General features: G+C 32.9%; 1 protein-coding gene across 1 annotated transcript in view; it reads left to right on the plus strand.

Moving 5' to 3' along the window:
- The window catches only part of LOC142350481 (uncharacterized), a 111,517-nt gene that overhangs the window by 84,051 nt on the left and 6,070 nt on the right, over positions 1-21,396 (plus strand). Inside the window, exon 19 of the mRNA XM_075402332.1 lies at positions 13,379-13,465. Coding sequence (XP_075258447.1) covers positions 13,379-13,465 — 87 coding nt within the window. The remainder of the gene's footprint in view (positions 1-13,378; positions 13,466-21,396) is intronic.

Below are 21,396 nucleotides of genomic sequence, written 5' to 3' on the forward strand. Positions count from 1 at the left end.
CGTAATGACTATGATTATCCTATTCCTCAAAATCATTTACAGTTTTCCACTATTTTCTGAATTGACTCTTTGGCATTTGCATATCGTTTGATTACTGGCAAAAGCTATCTTTTATAGTGGGTGACAGAACTTTTTTAGGTGGCATTGGAACTTTTAAACAGTAAATCTTGGCATCTCCGGCTATTTGTTACTTTTTTGTTGAAAAAAATGTTGTTGGAAAATGTTGAGCAGAGATGAAGTTTCTAGATGCCTATTTCAGCTATTTTATATCTTTTTGCTGTCACAGACTAAATTTTAGAGGTTTTAGTTCATTGTTTTAGAAAAAATTTAGAGACAACGGATACTTTGTTAGGTTGAGTATTTTGAGTTTATGATTTTTGATTTTGATAAACGTTGGAATTGTTTAGATTGAATTTATAATTTGTCTAAATCAAAGAAAGTTGATTATACAATGTGAATTTTTCAAGTTGTTCTTCATTCTCGTATATCTTTTTATAGTGCTTCATCGAATTTTGTTTGGTGTTTTGTTGAAGGGAGACCATTCAACTCTTAATTGCAAAGTATTTTAAAGATGTAATTGAAATTTTTGTTTGATATTTGAGAATAGCTTCTGTGGCCCTCTGAGAACTATTTGTTGCTTGGTGTTTGTGAGGTTCATTTGATTATAACAGATCAATCCTCAATTGGTTTACAGTTTATCTTCAGATCAAAATACTTTTGGCATTTTTTGTTTGTCAATTTTGAGCAGAGACGAGTTTTCTGGATGCTTTTTTCAGCTATTTCATATCAATTCGTTGTTACGGACTATATTTAAGTGGTATTTATTTTTTTATATTGGAAAAAGATTAGAGGCAACGGATACTTTGTTTGGTTGCATGTTTTGCCTTTTTTGGGTTTGATAAAGATTGGATTTGTTTGGATCGAAATTATAAATTGTCCATATCAAAGACCGTTGATTATACCAAGTAAAATAATATCTTTTCTCATTTTTTGTCTTTTCCATTTCTTTTCTTAGTCCTTAATCGAGGTGTTTTTGATGTTTTGTTGAAGGAAGACTATTGAACTCCTAATGGCAAACTTTTTACAGATGTGATTATAATGTGTGTGATATTTGAGAATAGTTTCTGCTTCTGTGGCCCTCTGGGAATTATTTGTTGCTAGGTATTTCTGAGGTTCATTTATTATTAGTGGATCAGCCGTCTATTGTATCACAAATCGTCTTCAAATCAAATATCCAAATATAAACAACACTTGTGCAGAAAAATCTAGAAAGAATGTTTCAATGCTTTTTATGTTTCAGTTTTATTCTAGTCTCTTTTTTGTTTTTGCTTCACGTTTGCATCGAAAGATCTGGTGCAAATATTGAAATTGGATTCCATCTTGTGGAAATAGACAAGAAATATTGATAAAAGAATCCTAAAGGAACATCCGTACTTGTATGTCAATAATTTGTTCAATGTTCTTTTACCGTGGGGGCTAGAAAACTGTGTGTGAAAGAAGTTTCGGTTTACCTGAGAAAATTGTGTTCACCTACGGCAATCAGTCATTTATGTTCACTTTTTTTCTTGATTTGCGTCAAAGTGGTGAAACTGGTGTTCTAGAATGACATAGTTTTGGGTTACAGTTTCCTCAAGTGCCCTTTAATGTTTTTTAAGACTGAGACGCCTATTGTTCTCATGGAAATCCTAATTATAATTCAGATTGCAGTCATTTATAGTGTTTTCTTAAATCGTTCTTTCATTTAGTCTCATTAAGGAAAAAGCTGAAAAACTCTCTAGAGATATATTTGTTAGTATTTAGTGGTCAAATTTCAAAATTACGGTTTCAATGACTTTGACGTTTTTCAGAAAAACATTGGGTAATTAACTGTTTCCTGCTCATTTGTGTAGTTATTGCTCTTTCACTATGCCACAATAATGACCGATGATTACGGCAAACTACTAAGGCACCTTTGCAATTGTTAATGATCTCAACTCATATCTGGACACCTTTTTCAAAAAATGTTGTTTTAACTTATGATTTTTATCCATATTTCCTTCTTTTTTGGAGTTGATTTGCGTAGTGTCATTAATGGTGGGTCTCAAAGGTTCTTTCATGAGACACCTCATTGAATAGGTACAAGGTTTTGCTTTATTGCTTGTCCTTTCATTGGCTTTGACACCACTTTTCTCTATTCAGTTTTTTTAGTTCTGCCAACAATTTTTGCATTATAATCCCTAATTAGTTTTAAACAAAGGCTGATATCAGTTTTGTAAGTATGAGAACCCTGATCAATGCTAGAGGTTACAAGTTGACCGTTTTAATGTCGCTAAGTTCACTTAATGACAGAGACATTAGTGAAAGACAATTTTTGCTAAATTTCCTCTGTTTTTTTATGACTTTGGCACATTGTTTTTGAAAAACCTCTAAACTCTAAAGCGTCGCAACGTGATGTTGTATATGGACCTAATCACTATGATAATGCTTTCCCCTCTAAATCATTATAAGAATTTTTCTATTTCGTGAATTGACTTTTGTGGATTGGATTTGATTTGAATACTGTCAAAATCCATTTTCTAGGGTGATATTTCTTAGGTGCTGTTTCTCTTTTTTCAATTCTAAATCACGACATCTCTTGCAGTTTTTGCTTTCTTTGAAAACTTTCCGTGTGACAATTTTTAGCCTAGAAAAAATTTCTGGATATTTTTTCAGCTATTTTACATCAATTTGATGTTACTGAATATATTTTGTTGGTTTTTGGTATACTTTTTTGGAAAAAGTTTAGGGATAATGGGTTTTTTTTGGTTGCATATCTTGTTTTTTTTTGGTTTTGATAACCGTTGGATTTCTTTATATTGAATTTATAAAATGTCCAAATCACAGAAAGTTGACGGTATTAATTATAATGTTGTCACGTTTTGTGTCAATTTTTTTAGTTTTATCCGAACATTTCTTTTTTTTATTCCTTAATCCAGTTGTTTTTTGATGTTTTGATGAAGAGCGACAATTGAATTTTTTTATCGCAAAGTGTTTACAGATGTAAATGAACTGTCTGTGAGATAATTGAGAATAGTTTCTGCTTCTTTGGCCATCTGGCAATTACTTGTTGCTAAGTATTTCTGAGGTTCATTTGATATTAGTAGATCAACCGTATGTTGTATCACAAATCATCTTCAAATGAAATATCCAAATATAAACAATACTTGCGCAGAAAATTTTTGAAGGAATGCTTTAAATGTTTCAATTTTATTCTCGTTTCTTTTTTTACAGTACCATAAAAAAGATCTGCTGCAATTAGTGAAATTGGAGTCCATCTTGGTAAACGTTGAGTGAACGAAATCTTGGTTTATCATTGAAGTTTTTGTTCACTTACGGCAATCAATCGTCTAATTTCCCTTTTTACCTGTTTTTGGCATGGCTTTTGGTTTAGTGAAACTTGTGTGCCAGAATGGCAGATTTTTGGGTTGCACTTCCATCAAGTGGCAATTAAAGTTTCTAAGATTGGGACGCCTATTGTTGTCATGGAATATTAGGCAATTTTTTGGATTGGAGTCATTTTTATTGTTTTCTTAAGTTGTTATTTCATTTAGTCGCATTCAGGTAAAGTCTGAATGACTCTCTCTATAGACATATTTGCTGGTATTCATTGATGAAATTTCAAAATTAAGGGTTTCAACAACTTTCAACTTTGGGTAGTTAATTCGTTCCTGCCTTTTTGGGCATTCATATTATTGTTCTTCCACTATGTATCGCAATTATGGCAAACTACTAAGGCAAATTCGCATTGGTTTATGATCTCAATTCATATCTCATGTTTTCATGAAATTTGACACTTTTTTCAAAAGTTTTAGCTTGATGTTTTAGATTCGGAATTTTGTCCCAATTTTTTCCTTTTTTGCTGTTCAGTTGCGCAGTGTCATTAATGGCGGGTTTCTGTGGCTCTCTCATGAGACTCCAGTTTGAATCTGTACAAAAATTCTGCTTTATGGCTATTTTTTCATTGACTTTCACAGCAGTTGTTTTCGACTTATTTCATTTTATGGTTTTTACAAGCAAATTTTGCAACATTTGTAACATAATCCCTAAGTTGTTTTTTAAAAAAGCTGATATAGGATGAAATGTCTGATCAATGCTAGAGGTTTAAATCACAAATGCTAGAGGAGACAATATTAAAAGTTAGTTTTTTTCAAAATGTCCTGTGTGTTGTTTCCTAACTTTGACACGTTGGTTTTCGACAAAACTAATATTTGATGTCCAAAGTATCATAACGCCATGTTCTATATGGACCTAATCACAATGATAATCTTACTCCTCTAAATCTTTAAAAGATTTTTTTTCAAATGGATTGTGTATTGGTATTTGATTTGATTACTGTCAAAACCTATCTTCTAGGGAGGGTGATAGTAATTTTTGAGGTAGCATTGGACTTTTTCTGAATCCAAAATCATGACGTCTCAATCAATTTTTTCGACTTCTTGTTGAAAACTTCGTTTTTTTAACTGTCTGCAGTTGGCGTCACATACAAAACAACAATTTAAAAAGTAATAAGAAAGCATAAAAGATGAAACATGTCAAACAATTTTCATCGGGTAGAAATTCAAAAAGGGTTGAGAGTTAAAGCCGAGACAATATTGGAGATATTATAGTGATTAGTTTTGGTCAGACAAAATCTTCTTAAATATTTCCTTCTTTTTCGCAACGGGACGGATCGTTTTGTTTTGTTTTTAAGTCAAAGTGTAGAGGTTAAACAATCATTAGATAATTTACCTTTTGCTGCCTTCTTCTTAAATCTGTCTATATCTATTAACAGATGGTTTCATACCACTATCTTTAACTCATTTTCTCAGTGGAAAAACTATACAAAAAGTGTTCGGAAGAGAAAACGTGTAATGTTACAGTACCCTTTGAATTTTTTTTGGAACCCTACTTAAAAAATCAGCTCTCGCACAGATTTGTTGGATCATGAATCAACAGTTTACAGCTGCATTTTAAATGTAATCGACACCTTCAAAATGAAACTTAAAATGTTATTTTTTTGAGAATTTCTGTCCAATCAAAAATATTTGGAAAGTTTATGAGGAAACTGCTATCTATAGGAGAAGTCACTTCCGGTACCCAACCAACCAGGAACCTTATAATCGTTGTTTTTCATTACTTTTTATTGCCCATAAACATCCAAAATTTCTTTGCATTTTGTCACCCATAACCTTGTGGCAGATGACTTTAGAATACTGAGAAAGTAAACGTTAAGTCTGATCAATCAAGCACTGTTTTGTTTCTGCCGCAAAAGTAACTCAGCTGCCCGAAATCTTAAAATCAGCAATTTGATTTCATTGTTAAAAATTAATCAGAAACTCTCTGGATCCGTTATCGTGCCGTCCCTCTTTTGTGTTTTTCTATTAAATTCCTTTTGCTATCTCATTCAGGAGTTGGTGTGGCAATTGAACTATTGAGTGAAGATTTGTTTATTTAAAGTTAAGGATTAAAAAACATTTATTTACACACTTTTAACCTCTGATTAATTTTTGATAAGCTTTTCAAGCGAAAAAATTGTATTTTCTGCGAGATAAAGATCTACCACTCACATTAAATGAAGTAGTTGGTGCGAAGTTATTTATTTAATATGGAAGACTTCGGAAACAAAGTTCAACACTATATATTTTTTTAAAATTTCCGAAGTTGAAACAATATCCATTCGAATTCTTGTCTCTGTGGCTCAAAACATTCGCTCGATTTTTTTTGAGAAACAATTCGCTTTAAAAGGGCTTGATAAATCATTGGAAATGAAAATAATCAACAAAATTCAGTAATTTGGATTACTTTGTTCAAAAAAATCAAAAAAATTTTTAGACAATGCTAGCAAGACTTTTTGTTTTCTTGTTATTCATACTCGAATAAAGAAAGAGTTTCCAAAGCAAAACTCAAATTTCTTACTGAATTGATAAACTTCTCATTAAGAACCATAACGTCAGTTAGAGGCATCTCTCAGTTAAATCTCTAAAAGATCTGTAGAAAACAAAATGAGCTTGTTGCTTTTCTTCTACCAAAGAATTTAAAAAGTTATCATAAAATATAACTAGAAAATATAATGATTCCAATTGACAGACACAAAATCACAGTAGCTCCCGCATGAATTCTAGGATCACGGTAGCTCCTGCAACAGCCAAAAAAGGTATTAAAAGGCGAACTGCACGACGAAATCATCCGAAACAAAATTATTGGGCAAAAAATTACCTACGAATGTCTATTTTGCATGAGACACTTTAAAAGAGTCGTTAATGACCTAATAGCCTTCTACCAGAGTATTATCTATAACGTTTCGATCTAATTAAACAAACTAAGATATTTTTTGTTATCTCTGGAAACAACTTATTAATATTATTACAAAGTTTTTTTCATAAAATGCAAGCCATTTCCGAGCATGTCCTGCATAGAACAACTTTGAAAACGGTTTTTTCAAATAAATTAATTGCCATTTTCGATGTTGCACTGCTTGTCCTTTTTTGTTTTTCAATAGACTAATGTGACTTTTTTGTGATAAATCTGCTTCAGTTTTTTGCCCCTTTTCCCGAAAAGCAACGAGAAAAATTATTTCAAATTACAATATTTTTTGCCATTGAAAATTGCATAAAAAATGTTCAGGTTTAGAATTAACAAAATCTTTTAAAGTCTAGGTTTGATTTAGTAAACAAGCATGTATTATGAAGAGAATTGATAGCAGTTATCACCGTCGTTGAAATGGCTGTTTCATGATAACCTCCAGGTCTACGGGAAAACAGTGATTAAAATGACATGTGCATCATGTAATGGAATGCAGTGGGTGCGCATACATTCGCTTACTTTAGAGTTGGTTTTTGTATTGCAAGGCAAAAATTGAAAAATACCATAATTTGGCGATGGTTTCTTGCATAAAGAATAAAAGATATTCCTGCTTTTGAATTTGACAACATTGAAGTACAAGTTGCACGTTTTACCGAAGCGATCAAGGTTTGTTTGATCAAGATGAGAACTTGTTAGTTGTTTACATATGGAGGGGAGGTGCAAGTAGCACACTGAGATGCAACCACAGACAGACAGCTAAGAGACAGATTAACATCTTGAAAAGTTGTGACTTAGGAGTTGTTAGAATTTAGTTTTCTAGTAGCGCTAAACTCTTGGTTAAGTAACGCTAAATTCTTGAATGATTCAACAAACACAAGACAATTTGTGGCTTCAAGATATTTTGATTTGAGTTGCTTCTGAAGAGTTGCCAACGTTGTTTGTATATTTATTATTAGAAATAAAAATTAATGATTCCATGAAAAAGTAAGAATTGGCACGTGCTCCGATTGGTGGCGGAGATTGAATTGAATTAGATCATCAAATATCTGCACGAAATAAAATCCATATAATTTTATGGTGGATGTTTATACTGGTGGTTTATTATTTATACTGGTGGATGTTTTATGAGCTATAAAGACTCCGAGGATAACTTCAGTCGGAACCGGTTAGATCGTTTCAGTATACAGTCTTTGCGTTGGGGTAGTTTTCCAGCACTAGTTCCCCCAACCTGAGGTTTTTTTTGCTGAAGACAAAGAAATACAACTTAGGAGATTCTGTTTTCAACGAGAGTGGTAAAACCCAATTAGAGAATGTAGGCAGACAAAGCTCACCACAAGATCTTGAAACCAGCAACGACATGTATCCGGGTTTGACTCAAGAACTGAGAAATTTGGGTTAACAAATTTTTTAACTTAGCTCCAGGCACAGCCCTTTTAGTGCCAGATATCGCTGATAAGCTCTACAGAGTTCAAGTACTAGAAAACTATGATCAGTACATTAAAGCAAGGTATCTTAGTTGGTGGTCAGAGCACGACAACTGGTTCATTTCCACATCAATTTGGGCGTATTCAAAACACAAAGACCGGTTGGTTAGCCGTCGGAAAAGTAACACAGACTTCTGAAATAAGAATAGACAAGCTATTGGTCTCATGTGATTCCAGTCAGTTGAATAACTCATATTTTGAAAGTGTTGATCTCTCAATGAAGTTCGAAAGTAGCAAATTGCCCAAGGTGTTGACAATATTGAAATCGTACGTGCTAACCTTTCGCTTTGTTCCAATCGAATTCAGAGCAAGATGGTCTCTTTTGCTATCAATTACTCTTCTTGGGTGTGTTGAGGCTCCAAACAACTAGGCAAATTGGCGAAAACTTTTCGCGTTTTCAAAATGCATTCTACGTGCTTGTAACCGAGGAGGCAAAAGACCAAAGCGCAATCGAGACCAACGTTTCGGAGAACGTTTTGATTGTTGGAACACCTAATATGGGAAGCTTTGGTCGGAAGCTGTCCAGATGAAACAATCAAAAAGACAGACAAGGTACAGCATTGAAGTAATAACGGTCAGAGCAAAAACGTCGTGCTTAAGGTCAATTTCGCCGAGCTGCTAAAGTTTTAGCTTCTGAAGTTCTCGCACACGATAACAAAGATACATTCAAAGCATTGGAAAAATTACACTTAAAAGAACCGTTAACTGGCGTCGGTATATCTGACATTGCATCCAATGCGTTCCATTTCAGTGAAAACGTAATTTATGAACGACTAAAAACAATCAGCAAGCACACTGCAGCCGGTCCCTCTAAGATGTTGCAGAACATCTTTAGCACGCAGCATATTGCACTGCACCCGCTCAGCCTGGGTTTGCTTTGAAAGCGATAACAAAGTTTGTAAATTATGGAAGCAGGATACTCTTTCCCGCTTTTATTTCCAAAGTACTCTGCTGCGCTTAACTCACGGCTTTATCCAAAAAGAAAGGTGAGGTGCATGTGATAGAAGTTGGCAAATTCTTGTGACGCATCATAGCAAAATGTCTGACAATTGAAGTTTAATAAGAAGCAATTGAGCTGTTTGATAGTCTGCAATTGAGAGTCGGCATTAGCGGAGGCACAGAGGCACGCATTCATTCGTCAAAAAATAAATACGATGACATAGTGCTCAATGGGATGAAGGCGTGCTTCAAATTCATTTCCAAAACGTTTTTAAATCAGTCAAGCGTTCACAATTTTTAGGAGTGACTTGTGAATTTATTTCTGGCATTGCCGTCTTTAGCAGTTTTTGCCACTCCCAGCACACAACACTCTTTTATAACAATGTCATAATTCAATGTGAATCGGGTGTTCCGCAGGGTGATCCGCTGGGACAGCTATTGTTCTCCTTCACGTTATGGCCAATCATAGAGAAGGTCAAGACTAAAGTTCCGAGCTTGTTACAGCACAACTCATGTTTAGATGATGGGTTTATTGATGGGTCGGAACATCAGATCAAACACACATTTGAAGTCCTAGCCAAGGAAGGTCACGAGAAAAGTCTATTTTTGAGAAAAGACAAATGTGAGCTGTGGTCAATTAAAATCTTACATTCCGTTGATCAGGCAGTTAAAAAGAATTTGGGAAACGATTTTGAATTTCTGGGCGCTGTAGTTGGTTTAAAATAGTTTTTTTGTTTGAAGAGCACTGCTCGAAAAACTTTACCTATGCTGGACAAAATACATCACCACAACAATTCTCAATATGCTTTAGGTAACCTTCGTTATTGTTTGGGAACACGTAAACTAGATGTTTTACAAACTAACACTCAATCAAACGAGATGATCGAAGTTTTGAAATTTTTCGATTCGGGCCAAAGAGGTGAGTTGGATTAAAGTTTTGGATCAATTATTGGTAATGATGCAAGGAAACAATCTTCTTTATCTATCCGTTTGTCGGGACTAGGCGTCAGACAGTCACAAGAGCAATACAAAGGAGCGTTTGTGGGCCCAACTATAGCCTCAAACGAGCTGGTCAACAACATAAAAAGTTGTTGTGACACTTTTAAAGAGTTACAAAAGGTGACACTTTTAAAGAGTTACACCAAAGTCTAGAACCATTCAACCCTTTTTTCGCACACGCAAAAGAAGATCTAAGAAGCACTTGACAAAGTTAAACTTACTGCCCAATGAGAAACCAAACGTCAACCAGGGAAAAAGCAAGACTCCAATAACTATGCCTGCCTCATCCTTGTGCGTGGCTTGGTTCAAATCCCGCTCTAGGTCTACACCTTTCGGCTCAGGATTTTCAAGTCCGTGTCAAAAACAAGCCTGGGATTGCTGTTTATGATCAAGAAAAAATATACTAATTGCAGGTCAGGTACATTGGACACATTTGGTGACCATGCAGTTGCCGGCCATGAAAGGGGCGATGCGTTTTGAAGGCACAATAGAATTCGCGATAGTATAGCTTCCGATTGTTCACCAGCTAATTTTCCCCCAGTAATCGAAAAACGCAATCTCATTGCGGAAAAAAACTCACGCGCCTCAGACCTCTATCTGCCTTCTTGGAAATCTGGCCAATCTGCTGCTCTAGACATAACCGTCACTTCCTCTCTGCAACCGAACATTATTTGTCATGCGGCAGAGAAAACTGGCTAAGCAATTGAGGCTGCTGAAGATACAAATTATGCTCAGTTTGAAAACAGCTGTGCCCAACAAGGAGTTCTGTTCGTACCTTTGTTGATCAAAGTTTTGTCGAGGACTGTGTTTTGGCGGTCTGTCGAGGACTTTACAGCGCATGTTGTTAGGTGATAGCAGAATTTATCAGTCAGTGGGTTTTCCATCCCCTTCCATAGAGCAGTTCAATCATTTTTTGGTGTCATTATACGAGGATCAGCTACTATGCTGTTGTCGCGAGCTCCGTAGTTGAACGCAGCAATTAGTTGAACTTGTATGATAAGTAACGACCCGATTGTGTGGGACGCAATGTGAAGATAACTGTTCTTAGACGCTTGTGTTGAACTGAATCAATCTCTGAATGAGTTCGAAACACGCCCGGAATCGTTATTGATCTCACCCAATGAGATGGGAGCCTTTAAAAAACAATGTTATCCAGTAGGAAGAGACGTGAGCTCATTTCAAGGCCAATAACGCGAGAGAATTAAAAAACGAGAGTTAAAAGGCTGAGGGAGAGAGGAATAAACATCGAAGATCGGAGAAAACATTAAGAATGGCAAAGAAATAATTAAGAAACATTTGAATTTTTGAACAAGATAAACCAAGATTATTTAATTATGGAGACCACGCAGATTTAACAAATTGATTAATATATGAAAAAAAATATTAGTAATTACAATGAAAAACTGTTAGTCGAAATTGTTAGTTTCATGGTAGTAGAAGTATAATCGTTTCAATTCTTACTCTTGTATGTTGGTTATCAGTAGTAAAATTACATGTCGTATAGCAAAATAACGCTTTGCATGGACAACCTAAATTCAAAACAACGTAAAAAACAGCAGAGGGGAGTTAGCATTTGAAAATGTAAAAGAACCGGTTGCTTTTTCAATTTGAAAATTGGTCTAGTATATTGTAGATTAATCTTATGGGGGACAGAGTCCCCCCCACTGTGTGGCCTAGCAGAAATCGAAAGACTACACAAAGTTTTTAGCAGTAGCCACTTTCTTATAAAACGCAACCACCGATTCACCAAAAAAGAATATTGGGTTTCTAGACAGAATGATTGAATTGCGCCTAGAATCTATTAATCTTTGTTTTTCATTATTTTTGTCGCCCGTAAATATCCATAGTTTCTTTGCATTTGTCGCCCATAGCTATGTGTCGGATGGCTTTAGAATACTGAGAAAGTAAACGTGAAGTCTTATTAATCAATAACTATTTTGTTTTTACCGCAAAAGTAGCTCAGCAGCCCGAAGTTTCAAAAGCAGCAGTTTTATTTTATTGTTCAGAATTAATTGAACACTGCCTTGATCGTTCGTCGTGCTGTCCTCTTTTTTTTTGCTGTTCTATCGCAATGACTTAGTTTCAATTTATTGTCACACGACCACGTTAAATTCTTTTTGCTATCTTATTCAGTAGTTGGATTGACAATTTAACTGTTGAGTAAAATAATTGTATTTAAAGGTAAGGAGTACAACACATTTATTAACGCACTATTAACCTAGGATTAATTTTTTATACGCTTTTTATGCAAAAGATTTTTTATATTCTGCAAGATAAAGATTGACCACTCTCATTAAAGGAAGTAGTTGATGCAAATTTAAGTTTTTTTGTTGAATAGGGAAGAGTTCGGAAACCGAATTCTATACTTCATTTTAACATATCTTTGCTAAATTTTTCGAAGTCGATACAATATCCGTTAGAATTCTTGTCTTTGTGGCTGATACATCATTGGAATTAAGTGGAATCAACGATAATAAAAAATTTTTATTACTTCTTTTCAGTAAAACGAAAAAATTTTTAGATATTGCTAGCAAAAGTTAATGATTTTTCGTTAGACAAACTCGAATAACAAAAAAGGTTTCCGAAGCAAAACTCAAATGTCTTACTGAACTGATAACCATCTCTTTCAGGGCCATGAGGTCAGTCAGTGGCATCTCTCAGTAAAATCTCTAAAAGATCTGTAGAAAACGAAGACCTCTTGCTGCTTTTCGTCTTCCAAAGAATTTAAAAAATTATAATAATTTGTAACTAGAAAATATATTGATTCTAATTGACAACATAGAATCACTGTAGTTCCCGAATGAACTGTAGGATCGTTGAATTTCTGATTGAATTCTCAAAGTCTGAGTATATCAACAGCCAAAAAAGTGTATTCAGAAAAGGAGAACTGCACAACGAAATCATCTGAAGCAATAACCTACTTGTCCAGAAAATGACTTTAAAACGTCAAAAAATTGCCTAAGAATGGTTCTTCCGCCTGAGACACTTGAAACCGGGCCCTCATGAACTAATAGGGCTCTACCAGAGTGTTATCTACATTGTTTCGATCTATTTATACAAACCTATGATATTTTTTGTTTTTTTTTCTGAAAACAATTTATTATTATAAATAGTACCAATTTTTTAAAATCAGATTCAAGCCATTTCTGCTTATGTCCTGCGTAGTACAATCATCAAAAAATTTTTTTCTCAAATATTTAAATAACCATTTTCGATGTTACACTTTCACTGCCCCAGTTTTCGAAGAAACTTTTGCTTTTTTGTTAAGCCTTTTTATAATGACTATGTGGTAAAAACCTTTAAAAAATGTTTTAGAGACTACCAGGTCAGTGGAGCAAATATAAAGATTTAATTCACAATTATTCTAATTTTCTTTACGGTCTTATCGATAGGGAAACATTGAAAAATAGGTTAAGTTAAATAGGATAACAATTTAAAAAAAGTTAAATTTGCATTCGCTCAAAATAAATTGTGTGGGAGTTTTAGACTTTTGTATACGGTTTATCCTATGTATATTTCACGCGATATAGCACTGAACAGCAAATTCACGATCATTTTAGAACGTCTTATGAAAAAGCATGAGTAGCTGTTCAATTCAAAATTTTGTTTGCTATGCTATGAAAATCTCCAAGTTTGTAATGTACTTGACATTTTAGACCGCAGTTCGTGTCCTGCGAATGATTATGCACCAGAGTCTCCCGGGGCCTGGATTAGAGGAGTTCAACCGTCTTCTACAGCTAATTGTAAGATCTTTTTAACGAGTGCAATTTTTTGTTCCGATCCCCACTTTAGTGGGGAGGGAGAAACTATATACTCAAATGAGTTTTTTTTGTTCAAAAAATTTTGGCCGATCGATATATTTATCGTAGAAAGTTGTGAGTGGTATCATTAAAAAGCCTGTTCAGCGTAGAATATGGAATTAAAAAGATTTTTATGAATTTCGTTTTCTAACGCGAAATATCGTGGTATAAAATTTAGTGAATATTACGCCGATTTGTGAATATTAGACCGATTTTTGTTCACCTTTTCAGGAATTTTTGCTTAAAAGTTCGTCAATTTTAGTAAAATATGTCAAAATTGTTAACAATAATACTGTTGATTTTATTTTGAGAGCCAACAAAATTTTGTTGACTGTTCTCATTAACATTTTTGGCTAAAACTTTCAAATTTCAGCATTTTTCAACAAAAATTGCCCGAAGTAAGCTACTTTAGTCCACTTTGATTAAATTTGCTGGAAGTAGACACCCAAAAACATCTAACAAAATCCTTGTTAGTTTGAAAAAAAGCCAGTTCTATTTCCACTTCTATTGAGGGTGGTCTGGAGTTATAATTTTGCCGTTTTTGCCACCTTTACTCTTTGATAATCAAAAACAAAGAAGCAACTAGTTTTGATCTTTTAGCTAACAAATTATCAAGGTCTTTTATATTCGAAACAATTGAGTGTTTCTAATGGACAAATATCAATAGCAATGCTGAATTGGTGAAATCTTGGACTGTTACAATCGAAAAACAATTAGGATTGTAATCAGTCGGTCTTTTCAAGGAAATCATTTTTTTTAAATTTTATTTAAAGAAGAGAACAATTCAAATTAAAGCTCACTGTTGATAGGTTTAGTTGGCTTCCTGATCATTTCCAAATTAATTTATCTTTAGTTTGGTCAACTTGTTGCTTAGTGTCAGCAAAGAGAGTGTCAGCTAAGAATATCTATTCTTCATCTTCTGTCCACTGAATTTAATTTTAACCTTTTTTGCGGTATTGAGCGTTAAGCTATGGTTTTCTGTCTTCGATAAATCTAGTTATCGCAAAATTTTTCGATTTTTAGGCATTGGCCCATTTTTCACGTTTTTTATCGTTTTTTCATATTATCACATTTTTGGTAGTTCTCATATAACCCTATTTGCGTTGATAAAGGCACAATTGAACAGAGAAAAGACTTTAAAGGCATAGAGTATGGTTTTAACGGCTTCGACACTCCTTTCGCGAAGAATTGACTTGAATCTTTACTTTTGTCTTTAACTGTCTTTTTTAAATTTGTCTCTTTAGTTGTATGATATTTGCTGGACAACTACAGGTTTTATTGACTTTCTACAGAGTGAAAATTGAGCCAATATTCTGATTTGAGTAGATAGCTGATGACGTCATGAATTAGAAAACAATTGTTTTCAAAACTAAAAAAAGTTTAACTTCACATTTTCGTTCTTTTTTGCATATTTTACCCAGTGTACTTAATTACAGGTTCCATGTGACATAATTGTTTTCATGGGAACGTGCAAGTGCACAAAATCCAGCTTCTTGAAAGAATTCGTGTTGAATCTACTGGATGTAGACGTACGACAAATTCGCGAAAAAAACAGATCTCAAGCTCTTCTTTTGGGCGAATAGATGAACATATTTAATCAATTCAATTCTTAGCAACTGGTTTTCATGACTTTATGACTTTGAAAATATTTCTTTTCGAAAAAAAAACAAAAGTTTTACTGATTTTTGCCCTTTTATTCTCTGCTTTTGTCTTCTGGTTACCTATTATCAATAATGAGAGGTTGCATACTGCGTTGTTGGAATTCTAGAAGTGCTCAGTTGAACATATTTTGAGAGGCAAAATATAGGTTTACAGCTTCGAAAGCGTTTTCTCGCAATTTTATTTGAATTTTCGTTTGTTGTCTCTATTTGTTATTCTTTTTGTAACCGCATACAAAACTAAATAATGATAGTCCAAATGCCTTCCTTTAGATTTTTTTCTAATCATAAACATATTGGATGTTTTCAATTGAGATGTAATGGCTTTCATGACTTTGAGATCGTTGTTTTCGAAAACTTCAAAAAAGTTTTACTGAGTCTTGCCTTTTCCCCCTTTTTTGTCTACTTGTTACCTCTTCTCGCTAATGAGAGTTCATACCAAATGCACATTATTGGCATCTGAAGGCTCATTTGAACATCTTTTGAGGGGCAGAATTTGGCTTTACGTCTTCGGAAGCGTTTTCTCGCAGGTTTTATTTGAATTTTTGTTTGTTGTCTCGATTTGTTGTTCTTTTCGTAACCTAATAAAAAAATGAATAACAACAAGTCCTCTTGTCCTCCTAAAAAAAGCATGTGATCAGAAACATAGTGGATGTCTTTCAATTGCTATCTAATGGTTTTCATTACTCTGATTTTATTATTTTTTTAATATTAAGCCAACTTTTTTTTTAATTTGTTTCTTTTTTGTTCATTTTTGTCTTATTGTTACCAAGCCTTATTATGGAGCGGTACGATATCTTCTCTAGTAAAGTACATGTTATTTCGTTTTTTTTTCTGTTTTATCTGACGCTACTTTGACGTTGATAATATTTAAAAAAAAGCCGACATACATGTTGGATGTAATTAATGTTTGTTGTTTTTGTTTGATTTTGTTGTTCATCTTGGCTTGCATTCCTAATGATGGCTCTCATCAATCTAATACAACCTTTTTTACTCCACTGAGTCATTTGCTTTGGAGGCGATCTTTTTGTTCGTACATTGTTTTTGAAAATTACTTGAAAAAAAACTGAAATTTTATCGGTTTTTCATTTGGTAGACATTTATGCCAAAAATTTGAAAGAGCGGGGTCAGAACTTTATGTGCGAACGCACATTACCGAGTCTCCTTGTTCTTTAAACGTTCAAATGGTTCAAATGAGTTTTATGATGTGATTGTTTAATCACGTAAAATTTCTACTTTGTTACTCAAAAATTTACACAATTTTAACCATCTTTAGAAATCGATAGTTTTAAACAACATCTTGTCAATAAAAACGACACTTACTAATCAGAAAACGAAGCAAGCATCTATGATTTTGTGACTGCTAATTTCAATGGCTACTTTTTGTAATTTGAAATACAAAAACTGATGGTCGTCTGTTTCGCAAATTGAACCATCGATATTTTTTTACGTCTTTCAGCCGATGAAATCAAATGCTCCTTCTGTTTAAAACAAAAGATCTTTACGATACAGAGCATAACGAACATTTCAAGCATGTAATTTGAAAATTTCAAAAATAAATTTAAACAAATAAACAAGGCGGCTCGGTAACGTGCGATCGCACATAAGGTTCCGACCCCTCTCCTGCACAATTTTGGCATAATTGTCTACCAAATGAGGAACAGATAGAAAAATAAAAAAAAATCAAGTATTTTTCAAAAAAAAACTGGTGTATGAACAAAAAGATAGCCTCCAAAGCAAATAACTCAGTGGAGTAAAAAATGATGCATTAGATTGATGAGATATGCCGATATCAAGAAAGCGAGCGAAGACGAACGGCAAAATCAAACAACAACAACAAAAAATTTATGTCTGTTTAAAAAAACAAAACTTAATGAAAAAGTCAAAATAGCGTCAGATAAAACTGAAAAGAAACAAAATAACTTGTAATTCACCAGAAAAAAATGGTTATTCACCAGTTCATAAAAAAGCTTGGTAACAATTAGACAAAAAGGAAAAAAAATTTATAGTTAGAAAATTCGCTGAGTTTTAAAAAAAAACAATTAATTTCAAAGTAATCAAAACCATTAGGAATTAACTAAAATATCCCATAGGTTTACAAGTACCAATACTTCTAGAGAAGAGAATTAAGAACTCTTGGTATTCAATTTTTTATGCATTTACAAAAAGAACAACAAACAGACAACAAACTAAAAATCAATTAAAGCTTGCCAGAAAATGCTTTGGAAGCCGTAAAGCCAAACTTTGGCCCCCAAAATTTGTTCGATTGCACCTTCGTTGAATACCAATACTGTATTAACTGGCCCCTCTTTAATGAATATAAGCAACAATTAGACAATAAAAAACAAAATTATGTAATACTTGTTTTGTTTCGAAAACAATTTACTTCCAAAGACATGAAAGCCATTAATTACGTAATGAAAAAATTGAATAGGTTTGTTTATTCTTCCAGAGGAAGCCATCGAGACCTGTAATTAACCAGAACATGTCTTACGTCTGCAAAAAGAACGTCAAATAAGACAAAAATCAAAAATTCATTTACTTTTTTTTGTGAACAACCCGTGTGGAAGCCAGTAAAATCATTACGACTTCTCTTAAAGCATTAGATTTTGTGACATCAATCCCTTTTGACACCCTCCCTTGAAATGTATTATGTGACCTCTCATTAATGAATTTGGGTAACAATTAGACCAAAAAGAAAAAAGCAAGATTATGTAAAACTTGTTTTTATCGCAAAAAGTTTAGTTCCAAAGACATGAAAGCCATTAATTACGTAATTACGTAAAAAATTGAATAGGTTTGTTTATTCTTCAAATGAAGTCATCGAGACCTGTAATTAACCAGAACATGTCTTACGTCTAGAAAAAGAACGTCAAATATGGTAAAAATCAAAAATTAAATTACTTTTTTTTGTGAAAAACCTGTGTCGAAGCCAGTAAATTCATAACGAATTCTTTAAAAACATTAGATTTGTGACACCAATCCCTTTTGACACCTTTCCTTGACAAAAATAATGTCATCTTGAACCTTTAATTAACGGGACCAGGTAACAAACAGACAATAAAAGAAACAAAATTGCGATGTTGGAATGTTTTTTTTTCATTTTGGGAAACAATTGTTTTCAAAGTCATGAAAGCCATTATCTATCGTATAATATCAGAAAGTCGAGTCATTTACTTTTCCAGGAAAAGCTAATCAAACCGTTATACAGGAAATTAAATGCGACTAAAAAGACAAAGTAAAAACGACAGTTAAGCACAAAATTAAAAAATTCAATTAAATTCTTCGAGAAAGTATTGTCGATGCTGCAAAGAACCACAATCTATCTCTTTAAGGGTTTAAATATTATCAATGCTGCGTTATTTTGAATTCGAAAAATGTGATATATGAACTGACAATAATGTGATAATTTGACAAAATTAGAACACATGAAAAATGGGCAATTATCTAAAAATTAAAAAAAGTTGTGAAATCTACTAGTATCAAAGCCAGAACACGAAAACTTAAGGTGTAACTTCGAAATAAAGACTAAATTTGAATTCAGGAGAAAGGAGAAGCACTCTTACATTGCTGACACTAAGCTACAATTTGACCAAATTAAGAGAAAAATGGAGGCAAAGTTCAATAAGCCATTTTTTGTTTAAAAATCAAATATTTTGAAAGTCGAAACGACCATAAGCGTTCAAGCAATCAATTAGATAAATTAAAGATAAATTAATTGCAAGCTAATTGGGAAGCCAATAGGAGCTATCACTAGTGAGCTTTGATTTGAAATGTTCTGTTATTTAATTAATATAAAAAAGATCTAATTTTTTAAAATAAAAAACCGACTGATGACAATGTGAATTATTTTTGGATTGTAACGATCCAAGATTGGTACAGAACTAGTTCTGCTAGTGTTGATTGTCCATTAGGAATATTTAATTTTTGGAATATCATTGATATAGATATTTTGTTTGTTAAAAAATCAAAAGTAAATGCTGCGTTTTTGATAATCATCGAATAAAATTAGCAAAAAAAGGCAAAGTTTTATTTACAGAGCACTCTGAACGGAAGTTGAAGCAGAACTAGCCCCTTTTTGAGTCTACAAAGATTGTGTTAGTGATGTTTGGGTGTGCACTCCCTGCAAATTTAATCAGAGTGGACTAAAGAAACTTATTTCGTTCTGTTTTTGATGAAAAAGTCTGAATTTTGTGAAATTTTTAGCCGGAATTTGTGACAAAAAAATTCAATGAAAACAGCCGACAATGTATTTTGTCTTGAAACGTAAAATCAACAACATACTCATGAATTTTTTTTTTAATTTTATCAAAATTGGCGAAATTTTAGTCAAAAATTCCAAAAAAAGGTGAATGAAATCAACGGTATTCAATCTATTTTTCTCTTCCAGAAAAAACCAATCAAACCATTCGTTGTACAGGAAACTAAATACGACTAAAAAGACAAATTAAAAACGACAGTTAAAGACAAAATTAAAAAAATCAATTAAACTCTTCGAGAAATTATTGTCGAAGCGGTAAAAAAACACAATTTATATCTCTAAGGATTTAAATATTATCACTTGTGCGTTTTATTTGAACGCGAAAATGTGATATATGAACTGACAATAACGTGAGAATTTGACAAAGTTAGAAAACATGAAAAATGGGCAAATACCTAAAAACTAAAAAAAATTGTGAAACCTAATAGTATCAAAGCCAGAACACCATAAATTAAGGCGTAAAACCTTAATAAAGACTAAATTTGAATTCAGCAGAAAGAAGGAGCACTCTTTGGTTGCTGACACTAAGCTACCAGCTGACCAAAGTAAGAGAAAAATGGAGGCAAAGTTTAATAAGCCATTTTATATTTAAAAATCAAATATTTTAAAAGTCAAAACGACCATAAGCTTTCAAGCAATCAATTAGATAAATTAATTTTGAGCTAATTAGGAAGCCAATAGGATCTATCACTATTGAGCTTTGATTTGAAATGTTCTTTTATTTAATTAGTATAAAAAAGTTTGTCTTTTTTTTATAAAAAACCGACTGATGACAATCCGAATTAGTTTTGGATTGTAACGGTCCAAGAATGGCAACTAGTCCTGCTAATGTTGATTGTCCATTAGGCAATATTAATTTTTGGAATGGCACTGATATAGATATTTTGGTTTGTTAAAAAATCAAAAGTAAATGCTGCGTTTTTGATAATCAAAGAATAAAATTAGCAAAAAACGGCAAAGTTTTTTTTACAGAGCACTCTCAACGGAAGTTGAATCGAAATTAGCCCCTTTTTCAGTCTACAAGGATTGTTTTAGTGTTGTTTGGGTGTGCACTTCCTGCAAATTTAATCAGAGTGCACTAAATAAAATTATTTCGTGCTGTTTTTGGTGAATAAGTCTGAATTTTGTGAAATTTTTAGCCGGAATTTGTGACAAAAAAATTCAATGAAAACAGCCGACAATGTGTTTTGTCTTGAAACGTAAAATCAACAACATACTCATGAATTTTTTTTTAATTTTATCAAAATTGGCGAAATTTTAGTCAAAAGTTCCAAAAAAAGGTGAATGAAATCAACGGTATTCACTCTATTTTTCTCTTCCAGAAAAAACCAATCAAACCAGTCGCTGTACAGGAAACTAAATACGACTAAAAAGACAAATTAAAAACGACAGTTAAAGACAAAATTAAAAAAATCAATTAAACTCTTCGAGAAATTATTGTCGAAGCGGTAAAAAAACACAATCTATATCTCTAAGGATTTAAATATTATCACTTGTGCGTTTTATTTGAACGTGAAAATGTGATATATGAACTGACAATAACGTGAGAATTTGACAAAGTTAGAAAACATGAAAAATGGGCAAATACCTAAAAACTAAAAAAATTGTGAAACCTAATAGTATCAAAGCCAGAACACCATAAATTAAGGCGTAAAACCGCAATAAAGACTAAATTTGAATTCAGCAGAAAGAAGGAGCACTCTTTGGTTGCTGACACTAAGCTACCAGCTGACCAAAGTAAGAAAAAAATGGAGGCAAAGTTTAATAAGCCATTTTATATTTAAAAATCAAATATTTTAAAAGTCAAAACGACCATAAGCTTTCAAGCAATCAATTAGATAAATTAATTTTGAGCTAATTAGGAAGCCAATAGGATCTATCACTATTGAGCTTTGATTTGAAATGTTCTGTTATTTAATTAGTATAAAAAAGTTTGTCTTTTTTTTTTATAAAAA

The sequence above is a fragment of the Convolutriloba macropyga genome, chromosome 12 (genome assembly GCF_964194025.1).
Source record: "Convolutriloba macropyga chromosome 12, txConMacr16.3, whole genome shotgun sequence".
NCBI classification, from domain to species: domain Eukaryota; kingdom Metazoa; phylum Xenacoelomorpha; order Acoela; family Convolutidae; genus Convolutriloba; species Convolutriloba macropyga.